Below are 22,922 nucleotides of genomic sequence, written 5' to 3'. Positions count from 1 at the left end.
TGAAAAGGAAGAAAAATGAACTGGTGCAAAAGTTCAGTCAAAAAGAACAGGTCTAAGATCGGAATCAGACTACGCATTGAAGATTGAGATCGAAGATTGAAGATTGAAATTTGACCAATGAGGGCAAAAGAATTTTAGCTCCTATTGTTTTGATTGGTCAAATTTCAATCTTCAATCTCAATCTTCAATGCCTAGTCTGAGGCCGGAATCAGACTACGCATTGAAGATTGAAGGTTGAAGATTGAAGATTGAAATTTGACCAATAAGGATAAAGAAATTTTAGCTCCTTTCATTTCGATTGGTCAAATTTGAATTTTTCAATCTTCAATCTCAATCTTCAATGCGTAGTCTGATTCCGGCCTGATTCCGGCCTAAGAGGAATAGGGTACATTTTCACGAACCACTTAAACTGATCATTTCAAAAAAGGATATCACGATCAAAATTGACGAATGGCTGCGGTCAGAAGAAGCAGCTTCGCAACTGTGTAAAATTCTTTAATTGGTTTATATATTTAATCCAGTGAGGAACTATGAGAAAGACCAATCATATTAAAGAATTTTACAACATGCGCTTGGTGTCACGTGACTACGTCCATTGATATTGAAATAAATAGATAATTAACGGATAGTTTATAATTTTACTTTCTTGTTAAAAAAATAGAAAATTATAATTATATTGCGACCGAATTGATAACGTCAATAGAAGATTAAATTATAACATCTTTAAATATATTATCTTTCTTTGCAATAATTATTGTCTATTCAGACTAAAGCTCTATATTACTAAAGTAGCGTATAATGGTATGATAGAGTCGGTAGTCTGATACGGGCTTTAGGGTCACTGTCACCAAAGCTCAATTAACTTAACTGGGCCAATTAATCGATCGGAATTGACCAATCTGTCAATTCTTCAAACAAAATGACAAATGCGATTGGTCAATTCCGATGGACTAACTGGCCTAGTTAGATCAACTGAGCTGGGTGACAGTGGCCCTAATTCGTGACGCGAACGGACGACGCGACGCGTGACGCGCACAGTAGAAACGTACCATTAGTCCGCTATATCGGACCTATTAATTTTATCATATATCAATAATACTAAGCAATACTAAGCGCTTATTGGACTACAGACAATTAGGGCCACAATGGCGGTCGAAATAGCCAATAGGACAGTTGTCGGTATTTCGGCTCAGATCAAAGAAATGCACTACTTTGGTATATCTAGAGCTTTAATGCTTAATTCATACTGGACGCAGCTAGAGACCTATGACGTTTTCGGCTCGACCGGGGTTGCACCAACCTGGGTTGGATTAATCTTTCCTATTGGTTGACTTTACACGTTCTACCAATAGGAGAGCACAAAACGCCATTAATCCAATCCAGGTTGGTGCAAACCTGGCCGAGTCGAAAACGCTACTAGATAACAGAAATGCGTTATTGCGTCGGTTGGGCTAAGTAATCACCGCCATTTTAATTCAATATAAGTGCTCCTAACCTTATAAGCTGATGACAGTTGATGCAAAAGGTAGAGAAGATTAAATTGCTAGAAAAAGAAAAAAGTATTTCCTAAATAAAATTACTATATTTTTCTCGTTTTATTGTTGTTTTTATTTTTTTTAATAATAATAATTTTGCTATAATACAGGGTGTTTCCAAATTAAATGGCAAAACTTCGGGAGCGTGTAGAGGAGTAAAAAACTAAGAAAAAAAGTCCTATAGACATATGCTCGTTTTTGCTCCGTTTCAGAGAAATCGAAAAAAAATGTTTACATTTCTTGCCATATCTAGCACCGACATATTTGATTACATTTTCCACTTTCTGTTATGAATTTGTCAGTCGCTCTTTGAAAGCCTTTAACAGTAGATGAATTTTGTCTTTTGCAATATGCCGCGTACGTATTCTAATAGTGAATATGCTGATATGGTTTTTGTATACGGTTTCTGCAACGGTAATGCTTTAAAGGCGGTGCGAGAATATGCACGACGATTTCCAAACAGAAGAGTGCCAAACCGAAGAGTGTTTATGTTGACATTTAATAGATTGCGAGAGACTGGAACATTTTCAATTCGACAAGAAAACAACCGATTTCAAGCAGCGTTACGAAGAGATTTGCAGGCAGGGAATCGTATTTTACAACATTTTGACAATCATCCTGAGACCAGCGTTCGGAATGCGTCGGCTGTATTGGGAGTGTCACCACAAACAATTTGGCGAACTGTAAAAGGAGATAATCGCTATCCCTACCACATTCAAAAAGTGCAAAATTTATTACCTCAAGATCATTGGAACAGATTGAACTTTTGTAACTGGTACCTTCAGACATGCCACAATGATATTTTATTTCCATCTAAAATAATGTGGTCAGATGAGGCAACATTTACCAGAGGTGGAATAATTAATCAAAGGAATTATGGGCTCATCAAAATCCCAGGTCTGTTAGAGAATACAAATTTCAGCAAGAGTTTTCTGTTAATGTCTGGCTTGGAATTTGGAACGACGTTTTAGTGGGACCGTTTTTTTTACCTGCAAGATTAAATGGGGACCGTTTTCTAAATTTCTTGGAGAATGAATTTTCTGACTATTTAGAAAACATCCCATTACAACAACGTACTGAAATGTGGTTTCAATTAGATGGATGCCCTGCTCATTACAGCAGAGTCGCTAGAACCTGGTTAGATAGAAAATTCCCACAACGATGGATTGGACGTGGAGGAGCAGTACATTGGGCAACTCGTTCGCCCGACTTAACGCCATTAGATTTCTATGCATGGGGTACTCTGAAGCAAGAAGTTTATTCTTCGCCTATTCAATCAGAGCAACATTTGAGAAATCGTATCGTAGCTGCAGCGAACAGAATATCGCAAGAACAGTGCCTGGCTGCTACAAGAGCCGTGTTTGACAGATGCAATGCTTGTATTGCTGCAAGAGGTGCACATTTCGAACAAAATCTTCATTAAAAAGTTTATAAATAAAATAATTAAAATAATAAATTAAATATATTTTTTTCTTTTTTCGTGATTTCCTGCGAAACAAAGCAAAAAGGAGCATATGTCTATAGGACTTTTTTTCTTAGTTTTTTACTCCTCTACACGCTCCCGAAGTTTTGCCATTTAATTTGGAAACACCCTGTATAATATAATAATAATAATACATTTCGACACTGTATTATCTTAATTTTTCTCTATATTTATGTATGTACATACGTTATAAAACTATATCTATATTGATGCATTAGATGCAATAGAGAATAAAATGGCGCTCTGATCACGTGATTTAGACAGCCAATCAGACCATACCCTTCAATAACGCATCTTAGGTGCGTTCAGAGCGACGCTTTTAGCGCTATTGGCTGCGTTCAGCAGAACGTTTGTTTTGCAACTGTTGGAAGTTTCCTTCGCGCTAATTGGATCATACTTTTAGATCTAGAAGAATGGTCCTATCTCAGCAGACAATCATAAAACGGTTGCAAAACTGTTGAGTCTGCTGAACGCAGCCATTGTGTCATTCTATCCTTGTTTTACGTTTAATAAACAACGAAGATAGAATGACAGATTAGCGCTATTAGCGTCTACCCGAACGCACCACTTGTTATCTAGAGGTTTGTTCGCGTCGCAAGCTCCAACATGCTCCTACCATAACTCCTACTCACTCTATCAAGCGCATTGGAGTAAGAGCTATGGTAGGAGCATATTGAAACATGTTGGAGCATGCGACGCGAACAAACCTTAGGTCTCTAGTTGCGTCCAGTCTGAACTAGGCATATCTCTTTTAAAATGTGTCTCTTTTAAACATTTGGTTTCTTAGTAACCGATGAACAAAAAAATAAGATCACTAATATTTATTTTTGTCAAACCTAAATGTTAGCAAAGTTGAACGAAGTTTTATTAATCCAAGGAATAAATCAGGAATTTCGAAAATGTTTAAATGGAATGTGCACAAGGTAATGCAATATATAACTCAGAATTTTTTAATCCATTAAGGACCACTGGTCGATTTTTCCAAAAAAATACTTTGGGATGCGAAATTTTTAGCAAGTAGGCTCCTTAAGAACATTATAGTAGCTTGCCATTAAAAGGATTTTAAATTTTGAAAAAAAAATTTATCTTGGTCTTTAATGGGTTAGTAACATGTTAAATATTATAATTAATTGTTAGTATATACCATTGCCGTATAAAAAGAACCGTAATTGTTACCGTAGCTTATTATCGTAAATTATTGTATTATTGGGTTAATGTGTAAAAATGTGTATCTGTTAATAATAAAATAAACTTAGAAACTTATAATCATATAGTTTTTTGAAATATTTTTCTATTATAATTAAAATTATATTTTTTCTATAAAATTTCTCAAAAGCTCTTATTACATAAAACAAAACTTGATAGAAACAGAAGGAACAAATTGTGCCAACTTAAAGAATAAACGTAGAATATTGAATTTTGAGAAAATATTAAGAAAATTTTAACTTTCAATTTAGATACGTATGTACAATGCTCTATTATCACAAAGATTATTTGGCACAAACCAATCTCTTGTAGAGTGCAAGGAATTCCAGAAATTTAAATTGAAGCAGACAAAGATGCAGGTATATTCATAATTTGAAACAATCTTTAAAACTTGACTTAAGAATTGTATCAAAAAATCAATATTAACGCATCGTAAATTTCTAGTGTGATGATGGGCTTCCAGTCTATTTAAAAGGTGGCATACGCGATAAAATTGTGTTTTACACTTTATCAAGTGTGATCTTTTTTAACACGATACTATCATTATACACACTTGTTCAATTAGAATATCATGATTATATGCCAAAGAGATCATAAAGAGTTCTCCTTTTTAATAGATCATGTTGAAACTTCTTCTCTAAAAGTTCAGATATTGTATTTAATATAATCGAATTTGTAAATTAGAATATCTAATAATTTCATTTTATGTAAAACATCAATACATCTGGTATATTACGCACACATACAAACATATACACGCGACTACATGTAATTACATACTTTTATGTTCTCAATATTGTTTTTAACTTTAGAGATTTAATAAGATACTCTATATTATTATGATATTCTACAAATGTTGAATGGAAATTATTCATCAGTCTGTTAATTATTGTATGATTAATTTCGCGGAACATAGAAATTTATAATTCAATTCACTCTAAATTCATTTAACATATTTGCTACAAGCATGATGTGACATAATCAGCTATATATTTAAGCAATACTAAATGCAAAAATTGTAAAAAGACAACAGTGCAACTCATACTATAATTTAATGTTTACAACTTATGGACATGTTTATGTCCATAATTGTAATTTCAAATATGTATAATGAATAAAAATATAATTACAAATAAAGTCAAAAACAGCTATAAAATATATCCTTATTGTAATTATACATGTATTAGTATATTTTGACGTATTTGCGTAATTTTGCCTTCAATAATGATTTAAATCACATCCATGATATAAATATATGAAAAATTATATATCATTTCTGATTTCTCTATTGCATGTAGGAAAGCCAATTTTGTACTTTCTATATTGATATTAAGCGAACATATATTAAAAATACAATATCTTATGATATCACAGAAAAACATATTTACATTATGTTACAATATTACACTTTCTTTTTGCCAGTAACACTTACTAAAGTTACTTAGAAACATTATTAAATAAAGTTTCTTATAACTCATTCTCTACTTTTCTATAAGTTTTCTTTTCTATTGATATTTATAATATTTACATTGGATTTCTCTGATTTTCTTTGATTTTCTGATATATAAGTATCTTTATTATCGTGCAAATTGGCTGCATGTTCTTTTGATAAAGATTTTTTTCTTTGTTGTATTAGAGTTTTCAGAGCTTCGTTAAATTGCAGCAATGTTTCAGCGATTGGCCGTTCCATATATCTAGCTGCAATTTCGTCGAATTGATCATCCTCCTCTGAAGTTAATTCATGTTTAATGTATTTAAATTGATCTATTATTTCCTTAAGACTCTCTCTAGCATCTTTTACTGGATCATCATTTTCTGCAGAATCCATTTCCGTAGGCGAATCGCTCTCAATATAATTTGCATTACTCACATCGTTTGTTGATACCATTGTATCATCATGTATGAAATTTTTTTCAAATTCTTTAAACTGATTTATTATGTTCCTTATACTTTCTCTTACATTCATTAATTTAGGTATTTTAATTCTCTCTTCCTTATTCTCTTCCTCTGCAATTTTTGCCTCAGGGAATTCTGTATCAACTTTATGTCGTGACTTTACAATCTTTTTTGCATTTGTTTTTACATCTACAATTTCGTTCTCTTCTTCTGTTATATCTTCAGATTGTTCTAAATTATTTAATTTTATTACCTTCATTTTATCTTTCTTTTGTAAAACTAATTTCTGTTTACTAATTGTACGTTCATCATCTTTTACATGTTTCTTAAGTTCTTCTCCCGTTATTGCTGATTTATCTATAAAAATTGGTGGTTCTTTTAATTCCTGTTTCAATATTTCTATTCTTTTTAACATCTGTGTTACTCCTTTCTTTTTCATTGATTTCATTGGAAGATCTACATTTTTTCGTTCATCATTAACCTCTCTCCTTTGTTTAGCTTCTAGCATTTTTTCTTGAATTATTTTTTTTATACTTTCTTTAATACCTTGAGTTTCCTGACGTAGATTTACATCTTCTTTGGATTTTCCCTTAATATTTTCTTCAATTTTTGTTTTTTTATCAAATTCCACATCACTGATATCTGAAACATCATTGAAATCATCTTGAGAATCAATATTTTCTTCGTTTTTATCTCTCGAATCCGACGATAATTTATTTATTCTTTCACTTTCCCATGTGGTAGTATTTTCCATAGATATATTATCATCTGCCAAATCAAGTATTTCTACTTCTTTTTTCATTGCATCATTTCCTTTTTTAGTCTCTTCAAATTCGACATCTGAAAAATTTTGTTCAACAGTTTCTTTTGCCTCTTCAAGTTCTTCTAATGAGTCTACAACTTTATTAACTATTTCTTCTTTAAAAGACATGTTTAGTTTTACATCTTTTATATCATCTACCTGGTCTGTAAAATATTTCACAGAAGTTTGTGAACTTGCTTTATTAGTATCATACGTGATATTCGATTTTCTTTTCATAATAAATATGCTGGGCTTTGTTTTAATTCTAACAGGTGGTAACATATTATAATTTAATGTTATATGAGAAAATCCATCGATAGAATCAATAATATCGTAAGTTTTAAGATAAGGCTTTATATTTGGTGAAAATTGGTTTCTTCCTTCTATCAAGAGATGAGTAAATTGTAGCATTTCAGGATCATCAATAGTAAGGTTTTCTTGTTTTGAGTAACTGTAACATAATGAATAATTTTGCTATTAAAAAATATCATAATAGGGATATTAGTGGAGGAGTTAAGCAAAGTAACTTACATCCAAGAAGCATTTGTCTGTGTAAATCTTGATACTCCGGTTTGTGCAGTTAACACATCAATATGCACATGTATTGGCTCGATAGAGCCTCTCTCAAGTCTGTGTAATCTAGCAATTGCCACACCTCCAGAGTAATTGAAACTGGCCACACACAGTAGAAACATGGAGAATATAGCATTTAATACAAGATGACCCAAGACTGCTATCGCTAGAAAACTATTCCACGTCGTTTTTGCTCTATTTTCCCATCTAATTTTGAACAGGAAACAATTTTTTAATTATTACATTACATTATATATGTGTGGCTACAAAGATTTACAATCTAAAGCTTAATTCTCTATCAGTGGCAATCTGATCTCTATAACTGTGTTAATTTTAGACTATGTTATTGACAAAAAATATATACATTTATTTTAATAATTATTTATTTATTTATATTTATTTAAACTTATATATAATTATTAAAAGAAAGATATCACCATTTCTCTCTTATATTTTTACTTTAAGAGCAAAAAAACATGTTAATAATTGTAATTTCGTAATTCTTAGAATTAAAATATGTTTGAAAAAATCATGTTGGTAAATTAGAATGGAGTTACTGAAAAAATAATTAATTCGAATAAAATATGTATACTTACATTCTGTGGCAAGCAGCAGCTGCGGCAACATTCAACAATGGGAATACATATATTATAAATCTTAATTCCTTATGTGGTAAAAACGAAAATAATATAACGAATAGAATAGCTGGAACAGTAAGTACGCGAACTCTAATATCCAAGAACATCCCAAGAGGAATTAGAAAATATGAAAATGCTAGACCTCTTGGCAGGGCTGAATAGAAGTACCATAAAAATGGTGATGTCTATTTATACGTTAAGTACCGATATACAAATTAAAAAATTACAAATACATATTTAAAGATCTTTAACAAACGAAATATCTCAATAATCGAAAGTGTCTTTTTCAGAACTTATGAGTTATCGCATACTATGATCTGAGATTTGAATAAGCACTAGTCTAGTAATGTGACGTGACAGATCAAAAACAATTTTTTCTGACATTACACAATCTAAGATTATCATCGGAAATATTGAAAATTCTTAACGAAAAACCTTATTATTATATCTGAAAAGGATACACCCCATTCACTGCTTTTATTAAGAATAGTGTTGAAATAAAACACTTCGCCTTCTGGCCATACTAAGCGTCTCCAGAATATTGAATCTGTAGCAATAGTAAGTGCTAAGAACAATACACCAGCTGGAACCGCAATTTTAAGTAGTCTAAAAATTATTATAAAACATTATTGTGTAATAAGCAAAATAATTTGGAAAGAATATTATATAGAAGATTAAATATTTTTTTAATGGTCTAAAATTGAATCGGGCTTGTGTCTCAATGAAATCCAAGAAATTTTCATGGTAATGTATTCAATACATATAACAATTAGAGATTTGACTTGAAAGCTTACAAATATTTGCAGTTTTGCAGAAGACCCCATGATGATTTTAATTTCTGTTTGTAATCTTACAGCCATATTAGGAATCAATGGTCCATGACATAATATGTAAATACCTTTGTACAGAAAGTGTCTGGCTCGCTATATTGTGTAAAAGGAACAATCCCAAAAGTATGGCAAGTTCTGCTCTGAATATTATTATCGCTGCAGCCGATGACCAAATAAACAACACATGACTTTTCCTCAACCATCCAAATAAGGCCAGTAGTACTACAATATTGTAATCATTAATTAAAAAGAAAAAGAATATGTGAAATTACACACCGATCATTTGCTACATCATATTTTGAAATATAATTTTAGTGTAATAACTAATTACAAGAAGAATAAAAATATGTTCTCTTTTAAAGTACGATCTTTTTTTCCTTTATATTTTCATTCTTCTTCTGTAAGCAACTCGAAATGACAATTTTTTTAGTTATACCATTGTTGTAGCAAATGAACAATATGAATCAAGCGTTTTAATATGATAAAGAAATATTAAAAAATTAATAAAGATGTATACATATACATAAAATATATTTTACTTTATTACCTAAAGGCATAACCATTGTGTTTGGCAGTGGACGACTAAGATAGTACATAAAATGATACTGTGTCACAGTTATGGCCACGAACCATTTTGTAAACTGCACCCCAAAGATTTTTTGTAAAGTTTGTCTATATAACTTGAACGTAAATATTACCAACAGTCCCAATGTTGCTCTAACTAAAAAAATAATTAAGTTTTTTATTCTACAAAAAATATGTATGATTATTATATTTTACAATTAATGAGCTTACCTATATACTGAGCAAAAAATTTATTGAATTTTAAGTAATTAATACATGCCACCAATGGTGAAGCAAGACCAGATATGATAATAGGTCCCAAAAAGGAACGTGGCACAACTCCAGGAAATTCATGGTGATCATACTATTGGAAAAGAAATACCAAAAATATATTATAACAATAAGAACAATAATATCCACTTAGTAAATTCATAAATTAATATGGCCAATCAAAAAATTAACTGAAATTAATATAGTTATAAAAGCAATCAAAACTTGTGTTTCCATTTTTTTAAATGAAATGTCTACTTTAAATATCTATTTTAAATATCTACTTCGATATACTCTACTAGTAGTAAATTTCAAATTAGACATTGCATATTCACTTATCCTAATTAAAACATTGTTTCAATTCAAAACGTTCAAATTACTCTATTGAAAAATTGTTAATTTTGAGAAATGTATCACTTTTCTATCAAAGCAGCAAAACATTTGCCAGAAATGTCAGCAAAAAAAATAATAAGATTCGAGTAAAGAATAAAAAAATACGAAATTGTCCGCTAATGCATTAAATGAACTCGAAGCGGCATCAGCTGATCGCGAGTTTATAAATACGCGTGTCTGGTACTAAATATAATACGGCACTTTTTGTGTGCTGGCTGTCTGATCACAATCAATCGACCGGGGTGGACAATAATCGTTGAATGACCCCAGGTCCTCGGGTTGGACGATCTAATGATCCGTTTAATGTTTCAGTCGTTACCTCCGTTAAATTGAAGCCATGATAAAGAACATCGTGCATCGCCTGCAGATTGAAACTCTCCTCGACTTTCGTAAATGGGCAGTATAGCAGATGAACCACCGACACCAAGATAATCAACTGATCCATGATCACCTCGTTGTGCGTTCACGCAAAGTATACGTTGCCACTTGACGAACTCTTGGATCTTATCATGATATAAATTCAACGTATCGACACAAAGGACAATTTTTTCTTTCGTCCAAACGCACCGCGTGTCACCGCGACGTTATTACATTACATGGCAAGTACCACGTATATAATAGACCTGTTCTTTTTGACTGAACTTTTGCACCAGTTCATCTTTCTTCCTCTTCTTTCCTCCTGGAGAGAAAAGGAAGAAAGATGAACTGGTGCAAAAGTTCAGCCAAAAAGAACAGGCCTACTGTTGCAAAACAGAGTAACTTGCGCATGCGTTTTTTTGCTTCAAAAGTTGATTCTTGGACCGACAGTCCATTCGGTCCGTTCTTATTTCAAAACTGTCTTAAATAAATGTTTTAATCTTTAAATAGGCGCATTGACAAAATTATACAATGATTAAAGGCTCCGGAGCTTCCCTTCCTCGAGGAAGCTAAATACTGGATCGTAAGATTCTTTCACTATTATGATATCTCACTTCTTAAGCAGATAGTCCTAGAAAGTTTATCCAGGGGCTTGAAAAGGAGAAGAAAAAGTAATTCTGACTCCACGCGCCTACTTGAAGGCTAATGGCGAATTCGATTGGAAGCATTAGTGCGCACTGGTGCATATTAAAGCCGTTGTACACTGATTTAATTTGAGTATAAAAATGAAATGCAAATATTTCGAATTATGAAATACATATTTTACCTAATAGTACAATAAAATATACTGATTATTTCATGATTTGATCGACTTCTATGTTTATTTATAAACATTTTACGTTATTTTATGTACAACGGCTTTAATTGCACTAGTGCGCACTGAGTGCATCTAATCGAATTCGTTATAAAATTAATTAAGATGCTAATACGGCTGCGATTAGTTTATGGATGCCTTCCAACAAGCGACTTTAGTACAGCCGAGATATTATTAAAGACCGACATCCTTATGGGAGTTCCTTAATATTGAAGTGATTAAGAGTAAAAAAATTGATAATATTGTACTAATTTTATGATTTATTAGTTTAGTAGATGTGTTTATCGGTACGTGCATTTAAAACTCAATACTCGATTTTTCTTTAAAATTGTGATTTCAATGTTATCGTCAAAGTTCGATTATCAACAGAGATAATAACTGCAGAGAAAAAAATTGTAATTTTTCGGCAATATATAGGATATTATAGCTTTACAAATATGCATATTTATTTATGGAGCATTTGTGTAATAAAATATCATGAATTTAATAATGTATTAGTTAAATATTTATGTTAATAATAGCAAATTTATATCAATTGTCGATAATGTCAGCGTTCTTCGATTACCTCCGGGCCCTTGGGGCCCTTTTTATACCGCCGAAAATTTACCTAGGGTTGACGGTCTTTAATAGTATCTCGTCGGTGGTACAGCACAGAGTGATTATCTCATCCTTGTTTAACATTGGCGAACAACAAAGATGTAATGATGCACCATGTCATGTGTTGTCTCTCGTTGGAACGTTGGAAGGCACCCTATGATATCTTAAGACTGTACTTAAGACGATTTTAAATGTAAGAACTGACTGAATACTTAATCGGAATTTGGTCGAAGTCATTCGAAGAAAATTCATCTCTGTGCTCATTCATGTCTAGCCAAAAAAATGTCTCTACCTGGAGACATTCCTTTCGATAATTGACGGGATCGACCGGCTTGACTCTCGCGCGAAAAACGAGAATTCCGTTGCGCAAACTCGCTTTATCGTCATCTAGTGACGAGAAGCGGCATTCATGTCTCGCTTTTAGCAGCAAAAGTAATTTAGTGTAATTCAGGATTCACGATAATATCAGATATATTATATAACGTCGTGTGTAGATCGAGAAGCTAGGTAGAAAACTCCTCTAACCTCTTATTGGCTACGTTTACATCGTGCATTTAAGCCGCGGCCTATACGATAGATGTCCTTGTTTATCCTGTAGGTTAAACAAAGACACCTATCGTATAGGTCGCGGACTAAGCGCACGGTGTAAACGTAGCCACTATTCCCGGCAAAGCCGAACTATAGTAGAAAATTCTATCATGAGTCACGAACAATCCCGACATTATTTGCAATTCCGTTTGATCTGTCAACTGTCAACTATTCTTCTGCGATCTCTCGCAGATAGGTTATACCGGCAAAAGAATCAGTCGATTGTGCTCTTTATGTTCTCGAATATATTCATACAATTTCTATTTATTTCTCATTTCAAGAATTTGCTCTCAAACGAATTAATTAACAAAATAAAATACATTATTACACATAATACGTGTCTGTGTGTTGTGTACATATATGTGTATATATATATACAATACATACATATTGATATATACCACATACTTAAAATATATTTAAGATGAAATTAAGAGAAAACAATAGGGTTTGTGTGGCTCGATGCAAAGTGATTGCTTGTGATGAAAATCTGGCAGTAGTTTATAGCATGAGCGTCTCGTTTTTTTCTTAAAATTGTCATTTACAAAAATATAAATTTTTTTTATTTTATATATATATATTTATCTTCAATAAATACTTCCTTTATTTTGAATTGAATATTTAAATATTTTTTTTTAATATAACAAATTATGTTATCCTTCTATAATTTTCTTAGATCTGTACTCATGAATTTTGCTTTGTATATTTTATATATTAATTATTTTCAACAAATATTTTCTCTATTCTGACTTGAATATTTAAATATTTTTGATTATGAAAATATTATGTATCTTATATTTTTCTACTTATATAAATTATCTTTCTAAAATTCTTTCATAGAGCTGTACTCATCCAAAAAACATTGCTCATGTACATGACATGATAATAAACGATATGTTAGAATACACTGCTTTTGTTTACTAAAAGTTTAATATAAATATAAATACATATAATAAAAAATGACATTAATATTCTTTGTGATATTAAAAACAAGTATGCTCTTATTTTATTTTTGAATATTATATATCTCGTACAATACTAGTAACTACATTCTCGAAGGAATTGTATCATATCAAAAATAGTTTCGCTTTCATTTCCTTCATGAAACTTGTTTGAAATAAAAAACGATTGTCTTATTATATAAAATACTAATTTCAATGTTAACATAATGAAAATAGAAAAATGTATTATATAACATACTAATAACAGATAATAGATAAGGCAGTGATAACACAGTATAAGTACTGTGGTGATAATGTAATAACACGGTTTACAGCATCATATTCTCTTTCATGGCTGCGTTCAGCAGAACGTTTGTTTTGCAACTGTTGGAAGTTTCCTTCGAGCTAATTAGATCATATTTTTAGATCTAGAAGTTGGTCCTATCTCAGCGGACAATCATAAAACGGTTGCAAAACTGTTGAGTCTGCTGAACGCAGCCATTTTCACAATTCCATTTCGTTTGATGTATTCGAAACATTAGATTTCTAAGTATCCCAGGATTTAAGTTGCAAAATGTTCGACACATACAACAAAGTCACGCACTGCATTTTCGATATGGACGGTTTATTGCTCGGTAAGTATCGAGACAGATCAGATATATTTCTGACCATTCTATTCGTAATTAGTCTGTATCACGTTTTATTTTAGATACAGAACATCTGTACTCCAAGGCCTTCAACCGTATCACTAATCGTTATGGCAAAGAATTCACATGGGAACACAAGGCGCAAACGATGGGTTTCAAGACCAAAGATGTTGCCGACTATGTGGTTGAGACGTTAGAATTACCGTTAACAAAGGACGAATTTAAGGAGGAGATTGTTGGACTCTATCAGGAATTGTTTCCGCATACCAATCCCATGCCAGGTAATGCTCTATATCAAGATACATCAGACGATTCATAATTTAATTCTGATTGAATTATTAAATAACAATCTGTATAACAGGCGCCGTTAGGTTACTGAAGCACCTGAAAGAGAATAATATTCCGATTGCGTTAGCCACGAGCTCAGATCGAGAAAACTATGAATTGAAAACCAGTCGCTGGCATGACCTCTTCGAACTGTTTCATCACAAAGTGCTCGGGGGTTCGGATCCCGAAGTCGTACACGGAAAACCGGAACCTGACATATTTTTCATAGCTGCCAAGCGTTTTCCTGACAATCCAGATCCTTCGAAGGTAACGTGACAATCTGGATCCGTCGAAGAGACGGTCATTTAATTGTCAAATATAGCAACTGTGAAATATTTTTTATTAGGTTTCATTCGAACTATATTTAAAGACCAAAAGTGATTAAAATCTAAGAGTCAATTAATTATCTTAGTCCAAGATTATCAATTTCTTTTTAGTGTCTGGTTTTTGAGGATGCGCCAAATGGCGTGAAAGCGGCACTTCATGCTGGAATGCAGGTTGTTATGGTGCCGGACCCGATGCTTCCCAAACGTTATACGACCGAAGCGACCCTAGTATTAGATAGTCTCGAGAAGTTTGAACCGGAAAAGTTTGGATTACCTCCATATGCGGCGATGTAATACATTTTTTCTAAATTTACCACGTATACAGATTCGTGAAAGAGACGTACATGCACGGAATTATCTCGTAAAGGACAATTTAATTTGTAAGATTTTCTTAGACGCAGTTTTTTTTATTTCTATCTTATTTTTTAGTTGATCGGTACGTTTCTCCTTTAAATTTCCTTATCTGTATCGTCGGATAGATCCCCCAGTACATCGAAATCCTCCCGCGTACCACTGACAAACATTCCCGCAGAATTAGCACTACTGAATATTCCTGTGATATTTACACATGAAAATTTATTTCGTTTCAATTGCCTGTCAATTGCTTCTTTTAATGTGTTATATGCAGCTATCATATCCCGTGAACATTGAGACAGTAGATCTGTAAAAAAAATCGAAAAGCCCAATTCTTACGTTTTTCCAGATATTATAACGTAAAATGCGATAAAAGATTTATTACGTTTGTAAGCCGGTTGAGTAATGTCGAACATTTTATGATAATAGTATAATTGATTGTACAGATCTGTCCCAGAATACTGGAAAAAAAAAACGTACAAAAAAGTGTATATTAATATTATACAGCCTCAAAGTAAATAAATATAAAAATATATGAAATTGATTCAATAAACTTACAACTCGATTCATAGAAACGTCCTTGCACACTGAACAATCTGGAAATTTCTTCACGAAATCCAACGGCAGTCGTCTCGTTCTGTTGGAACAAAGTGGATTTTCGCATTCCAACCAACCACTGTAGTACTTGCTAATTGCTTTTCTCATGGCAAGTTGAACTACATTTTGTATCACATTTGCGTATTTCCAAGGTGGTAATTTACAGTCCTGATTAGGGCACATGCTAAGTGATAACTGTCGACCAGAATGCTGCAGAAAATAACATATATAAATATCTAACAATATAATTCTCATTAAAAATATCAATTTAAAAGATACGATATATATTATAGAATAATCTTGAAATTATATAAAATACAAAGAATCATATATAATGAAGAAAGACACACTTACAAATTCTGTAACAGTATCCTTAATAATAATTTCTGCACTACATCGTTCATTTTTGCATTTAAATGTCAAAGGAAGACAATTGTTGAACCTGTCATCATTAAGAGCTAGCGGTAAATTCAGGATTGCCTCGCAAGCTATCGTCTTAGGTTTATAAACAAATTGTAAACCTGATGAACAAATTGACATGTAAAATATAATGCATTATTTCATTTCTACAATTTACAAAAACTCTGAAATACCTAAATTGTTGGCTAAGAAAACGTCGTCGATACCCTCGATTGGCTCACAAATTCGTAACACTACAGGGAATATTTGACTTAGCAGATAATAATTGACATCCACTTTTAATTTCTCATTATTTTTTACTTCGTCAATGTGATACGCCCGTTCCGTCGCACTCGCACTGGTCCCATCCTAATGTTAAAATCATCTTTTTTCATTTTTGTACCTCTTTATCGCTTTTCATTTCTATAATTTATTCAGAAAATTTGCTAATTAAAATTGAAAATGAAAAGAAACCTCGCATATAATATATGGTAAGGTGTCACCGGCTTTCCACATCCGACCACCCGCTTTGTTTAGTCTAAGTGCTACCATAACGTGAGACAATTGCTTTTTATCTGGATACGCATCCGGATTTTTCGACAATTGTTTAGTAATAACAAATGACGACAGTGGCGCCGTTCCTTCCTTTACATTTTTCGCAACATTTTGCAAAATCTGCACAACTTGTTCCAAACGCGTTTCGCTTGATTGATCACAGAGAAGTATATCCAAAATTTTTCTAAAAGAACAAATAATTCAAGTAAATTTGAATGAAATTAATCTCTGAAAATATCATCGAGTGTATTTGCTAACTTTCCAGTGTCGCAAGCCAATGGACACCAATCTCTTCTAACGATATCCAAACCCTTGTGTTCCTGCGTCAATTGTATTTGACCATTTGATAATTTCGACATCGTAACGGCAGCGTATTTCTTTTTTTGTAATAGCAATAGATATCGGAATACTCCGTCGATATCTAATTCGACTTTCTTGTATCGGTTGTTGACTTCGCGCTTAATCTAAAAAATATTTAACTCTATAGTATTGCTAATGATATCTCTGCATAATGTAAATGCAAAATGTATTACGAATTATAGTACAAAATTATACGATGGAATATCTTTCTCACTTTTTGGCCGATCAAAGAAACGTCGTCGTATTCCAAAATATTGGTGTTTATCATTAAAGAATCGGTGTCGCCATAAATTACTTCGTACTGCAGTTTCTCAACTAAGTGCTTCGTATCCTCCAGAATCTCCCGACCCTTGGCTGAAGAATCGTTAATACTTTACATTATCAACATGTATTTTAAATTTCTATTGCGTATCTTACCTGTTATCAAAGCGGCGAGACCTTTAGCATAAAATCGACAATGCGTCGCTCCCAAACATCCATACATAGAATTAGCCGTGAGCTTCAATGCCATTTGTCTGATATGATAATCCATTTTCTGTGCTGGTGATAGATTCTTTTGCGTTTTCATAAGCTGTTTGATCTGTTGTCTGCTTTTGACTAATTTGTGAATCTCTGTCGGAACCACACCTGGCTCCAGATTCGACTCAGGAATAGTTAATTGCTGCACCGTGAAAATTTTAATATAATTAATTAATTTAATAAAAACGTTTTAGTATATAAATATTTACTACTCGATGTTTGAATGTGAAAAAAATTACCTCGACATCAGCATATGCCGCACCGGGCACGGTGGTAAAACACAAATTGTATTCTTGTATAATGCTCGGATATAGGGAATTGAAGTCCATCAGAAGTACCAGTTTGTCGTAAAAACCTTTCTTTGGATCAAGTACGAGGCCTCCAGTGTACGCCGCAGCTTTCCTACGCGGACCATCTAGTAAACATCTGGCATTAGTATACCAGTATAAATAATAATTTCGTAATAATAATGTACAAAAATATATAAAGATCTCACCATTGTCTTGCTTCTTAAAATATTTCCTATATTCATTCAATTATTAATCAAAAAACTAATTGTAATTAATATTATATTTTATTAAGAACAAAAAATATTAAAATGTACCTGCTAAACAAGTAATTTGAAGTGCGAGTGGTATAACATTGAGATCCATCACTATGGTTATAATGTAGTTCGCTTCTTTTAATGTCACATGCATTAAATTTAACACTTTATCCGCTGTATTGAAAAATAATGAAGTTTCTGCGGGCGCGATTTCTTTATATTCGTGTTCCTTCGTCTTTAATACCTAAATATTTGTCAAAATTAATTGTTTGATCGTATGAACAATACAGTATCAATGTGCCGAATGACTTACTGCGCTGCAAAGTGATTGCAGATCATAACTCCTGACTTTTAAGTTCAATTCTTTTGCTGAAACTTGTATATCACAAATTGGACGACCGACAAACGCTTGATTAAGGATTATTTTTCCCTGTATAAATATTACTCATCTTGGTTAAAAAAACTATCTTTATATGTTCATATATGCCAGTTACATAAACATAATTTTAATATATTACGTAAATATAATATATTAATTGTATTATTTTAACTTCAATTTATTGAAAAAATGATAAGATATATTTTACCTTAAGTAAGGGAGGAGTCAATGATTTTAATCTTCCCATTCTGTTCCAATTAGACACTTTTAATGTAAACATTCTCTGCATTAAAACATCGAACTGAAATGCACAATCGTAACCTATTATTAAATCAGGATCCACTTTCTGCATTAAAGTTAACAGTTCTTCAAGTAAATCGCTTTCAGTTTCACATTTTATTATTTCGGTATTCGGAACTTTCAGGAATGCATCACGAATTTGCCGCGGCCACGGGATATCTCGTGGACGTGTGACAACTGTAAAAAGTTGCAAATTAATATTTAGCCTTTATTAATGTCTTGATAGAACGAATGAAGAAACATCTACGATTTAAAGATAAATGGATGTCTTATACTTTCTGTCGAGGCTAATAAAAATCTTTTTTTTTCTGTATTTAAATTACAAAATAACATTAACATTCTAAAATATTATTAAACTTAATTATTAAAGAAAACGAAGGAAACAATTAGTGAATAATGCAATGTAAAAGTAAACTTACAACAAAATTGACGTTCATAAGGCGACTTTGGTGGTTCCTTATCGACATTGTACTTATGATGAATTAATACAACAACCATCACTACTTCGTTCTGCAACTTCGCGTTCAAAGACATCCTCACATTTATAGTCGCTATCACCATTGGGGGCTTAGCTTTCTCTTGGGAACACAGCGATATATTGTTCATGTCTGAAGTAACCACCTGTTGTATTTTTATAGTATAAAATAAATATATCGAATTTATTTTTTATTGTTGTAACATACATGTGTTTACATACAATCTGTGGGCACCAAGCAAATCGCCCTGGAGTGGGTGATATATTCTTAATGTCTAACCAGCAAGGTCCCTTAATTTTTCGTTCTATAAGCAATAGCTCTAATGCATTCACTGTTGTGCCAAAGACGCGTTCTATTGCCGGACCCGAGTAATTCGAATCGATTGCTGGATAGCGTGCGTTATATCTGACTTCCAAGTAATCTGAAGTTTTCGGTGTACCCTCCTTTTCGAAGGAATAATGCTTTTTCACTTCTTTGCAATTGAACTCCATTATACGCATCTTATTGGCGTACTCATCGAACTCTTTATACACATCCTCTATGGTAGTTAATTGCGATTCAGTGTCTTTTATCTGCAATTCACAAACCGTAAAAAAAGTATTCGTTAGTAATAATTTAATAATTACAAAATACTGGTATATCTAGATATTAAATAAGACAAGAAACAAAAATACAACATTGAAAAATATACGTACATATTTTCTGGGCAAGAGATATATTCTCCTTGGTATACAATGCACCATAATACAACATGAACAGTATGTATCATGGCTAGATACATAAGTCTTGCCGAAGAGATACACAGTTCCAGGATTTTTATAAGGATTTTCATATGCATCCAGATAGTAGAACCTAAATACTTCTTCCTCATCTTTTGTCTTGACTAGTTGTGGCACTACTTCTGTTAAGTCAACGGCATTACCGATTTTCATACTTTTGACAGAAGTTTTATGAGGAGGAGCAGGAGTCTTTACATCTATTTCATTTTTTTGAGATTTAACGTTATTTATCGACGATGAAAAGTCAGTATCCATACTTCCATCATCAAAATCTATTGTGGATAGCTGCAATATATTTTATATGTAGCTTCACTTTAATATAAATAATAAAATAAGATAATAAAACAAAATAACTCACATCTTCAACACATTCACTAAGATCCACTATAGGAGTATTTTCTTCCTCAATAATCTGACTTGGATTTTGTTCATTAGATTCTGATTTTTTTGTGCTTTGATCTTCCGGGTTTGAATTTTCTTCAACTTTTGAACAATTATTTAACTCTGATGGTTTACTTGTACTCTTCTGTGGCACATCAAATAATGCCATATCATCTTCATCCTCAATTATCTGACTTTCACTTTGTACAGTATTATCAAAATTTGACACAATTGTCGCTGGTTTTTCAGATATTATTTTATCAGCTTGTTTTTGGTTTATAGATGAGGCCTGATATGTTTGTCTATAATAAATGTGTATGCAGATCTATAATTAAGTTTTACAAAGTATAAAATAACACATAGTATAAACAGAATTCATTAACTTACGTAATGTTAGAATGAACTGTATGACAAAATTTATTTCTGCTGCTTCCTGGTTTAGGACTATTTGTTGTCTTTTTAGCAGTAGAAATCTCACTGAGCAATTCTCCCAAAATATCATCATCTTTAATCTGAACTACATTAGCATCTTTCTTAGAAGGCATATTCCTAATCATATTTTGAATATCTCCTTTCTTCTTGTTCTCTTCTTTCTTCCTTTTTCTAGGGCCAGCCATGCTATTCCTCTGTTTTCTCGCTTCTCGAATACTTTCTTCATCCAGATCATCATCAAAAATTTCCCTTCCATCTTCGACATAACCGCTTTCCCCTTCAATATTTTATTTCAAGTTTAATATATACATTTTTATATCTACATCTTTTTATATCTCTTTGAGGTAGAAATTTAGATATATTTCATAAAATATTTTTCAAGCATGTCACTTTTTCAATGTAATGTGTTTAAATCTGTTTGGATGATGAAATATTTTTTAGTAATTGCTAAAATAATATAGAATCTTTACTACCATCATCAACTATCCAATCGTCTCGTTGGCGTTTTAAAACAGTATTACTGTATTCCTTCTCATCTACCTCGTCATAAATATTTTCTAACTCTTCCACCTCATACTTGCGCTTGCTACCACTTCGAACTTCTTTCAATCTTTCCAAAGCTGAGAGTCTGCCAGTCTTATCAATCTTCTGACGCCTAGACCTGCCAGACGTAGATGCTAAAACATTATTCAGTAAAGTAAAAGTGCAGTAGTTATTTTAATTACATATGACATGATGAATGTGATATAATGCAATACATCCTACTGTTCTATGCGATAGATCAGTTCTATGGAAGAACTATTCTTTCAACTATAAAAATATTACCAGCTACTAACATCAAGAACATACATTATAAATTTGAAGTCTGTTTTCTGAAATAGTATATACTTTTGGAATTTGAACTAAATTTGAAATAAATATGTTTGAGGAAACGATATTTGGCGAAAGCGAAAAAGAGATTTGTAGTGCAGTCTAGTGCAGGAATAAAAATAGACCTACATGTAAACAAAAGGTATGGCAAAGATCCGGAAGAACATTCAGCGACATTCACGAGTGTACGTAGTAACACACTTATCGTGATGCTCAAAAGTTATATTCGGTGGTACTTACCTTGCGAATCATCCATTATATTTATATTCTTCTCGTAAAACGCGTTTGTCAATACGAGCACTTACGCGGCATTTCACTTCGTGATAATCGTTTTGGCGGGAAATAAATCTCCCAGCGAGAGAAATATCGCGATATCTCGAGACATTCGATTTAATTCGAGAAGAGTAGGATATTTGGAAAATATAAAATAATTTAACATACATGTATTTACAATACTTACAGATGACATTTTTCATCTTTTCAATGCTCCTTTTAGTTGAATTTCAATATTATTTTTAATTGCTAGTGATCACTGGTGATTGACAGTACGAAAAATTTCCGTTTCCGAAAAATATTCCCCATGGGAAGCCAGGCTACTTAAAATCGGAACGGAACGATGTTGATTGGTTGCCCCTACCACTTCACCTTTCCGATTCCGTGTTCCGATTCCGTTTTCCATGCCCATGGAACAACACCCTAAGGATGTCGTCCCATGTACACGGAATCGGAACGACGGAACGGATTTCTTACTAGAAAATTTGAGATCACTACAATTCCGTTCCGTAAGAAGTTTCTCTACCCGTCCCATGTAGCCGGAACGGAATGAAAATGGACGGAATGTCGCCTCGGTCGCAAGTTAATTTGCCTAATTTAATCGATATTTCGTTATTTTAATGCGACTAAAGCAGTAATATGCATAATTTGTGCAATTATCTTATTTATAACATTACTTTGAATACTTAAAAATACTGAATTATAAGAGTGAGATATATTATGTTACCAAAATTTCATTGCGTTCCGGTTACATGGGATGGGTAGAGAAACTTCTTACGGAACGGAATTGTAGTGATCTTAAATTTTCTAGTAAGAAATCCGTTCCGTCGTTCCGATTCCGTGTACATGGGACGGCA

The 22,922-nt window shown here is 32.5% G+C and overlaps 3 protein-coding genes across 5 annotated transcripts; 1 reads left to right on the top strand and 2 right to left on the bottom strand.

Moving 5' to 3' along the window:
* Positions 1 to 5,640: 5,640 nt before the first annotated feature.
* Positions 5,641 to 10,781, bottom strand: Alg12 (Alg12 alpha-1,6-mannosyltransferase). The gene is made up of 8 exons (XM_018450611.1): positions 10,510 to 10,781; positions 9,759 to 9,891; positions 9,511 to 9,684; positions 9,032 to 9,185; positions 8,595 to 8,739; positions 8,092 to 8,318; positions 7,454 to 7,702; positions 5,641 to 7,373 (listed from the first exon to the last, which is right to left on the bottom strand). Exons 1-8 carry the CDS (start codon positions 10,633 to 10,635, stop codon positions 5,714 to 5,716), a joined length of 2,868 nt encoding a protein of 955 aa, XP_018306113.1. The 5' UTR covers positions 10,636 to 10,781; the 3' UTR covers positions 5,641 to 5,713.
* Positions 10,782 to 12,471: 1,690 nt separating this feature from the next.
* Positions 12,472 to 15,185, top strand: LOC108724299 (pseudouridine-5'-phosphatase). Of its 3 annotated transcripts, none has more exons than XM_018450613.1 (5): positions 12,472 to 12,525; positions 14,090 to 14,182; positions 14,257 to 14,475; positions 14,556 to 14,788; positions 14,959 to 15,185. In XM_018450613.1, exons 2-5 carry the CDS (start codon positions 14,122 to 14,124, stop codon positions 15,139 to 15,141), a joined length of 696 nt encoding a protein of 231 aa, XP_018306115.1. In that variant the 5' UTR covers positions 12,472 to 12,525; positions 14,090 to 14,121; the 3' UTR covers positions 15,142 to 15,185. The 3 variants fall into 3 exon arrangements, with proteins under 3 accessions (XP_018306115.1, XP_018306116.1, XP_018306114.1); XM_018450614.1 differs by lacking the exon at positions 12,472 to 12,525 and adding an exon at positions 12,780 to 12,802; XM_018450612.1 differs by lacking the exon at positions 12,472 to 12,525 and having other exon boundaries at positions 13,988 to 14,182.
* An 83-nt stretch (positions 15,186 to 15,268) lies between these two features.
* DNApol-alpha180 (DNA polymerase alpha catalytic subunit) lies at positions 15,269 to 22,116 on the bottom strand. Its single transcript, XM_018450615.1, is given in 21 exon segments — positions 15,269 to 15,508; positions 15,587 to 15,662; positions 15,760 to 16,008; positions 16,153 to 16,319; positions 16,392 to 16,566; positions 16,672 to 16,936; positions 17,011 to 17,216; positions 17,327 to 17,466; positions 17,530 to 17,773; positions 17,871 to 18,049; positions 18,052 to 18,153; positions 18,236 to 18,419; positions 18,489 to 18,605; positions 18,763 to 19,031; positions 19,274 to 19,475; positions 19,552 to 19,902; positions 20,026 to 20,394; positions 20,468 to 20,792; positions 20,878 to 21,199; positions 21,396 to 21,599; positions 22,033 to 22,116. Coding segments are annotated over 21 exon segments (4,374 nt in total). The 5' UTR covers positions 22,049 to 22,116; the 3' UTR covers positions 15,269 to 15,296.
* Between the last annotated feature and the right edge of the window lie 806 nt (positions 22,117 to 22,922).

Source organism: Mycetomoellerius zeteki, unplaced genomic scaffold (assembly GCF_001594055.1).
Source record: "Mycetomoellerius zeteki isolate Tzet28-1 unplaced genomic scaffold, Tzet1.0 scaffold288, whole genome shotgun sequence".
NCBI classification, from domain to species: Eukaryota; Metazoa; Arthropoda; class Insecta; order Hymenoptera; family Formicidae; genus Mycetomoellerius; species Mycetomoellerius zeteki.
Note: the sequence above shows the minus strand (reverse complement) of the source record. Positions and strands in the feature narration are given on the sequence as shown.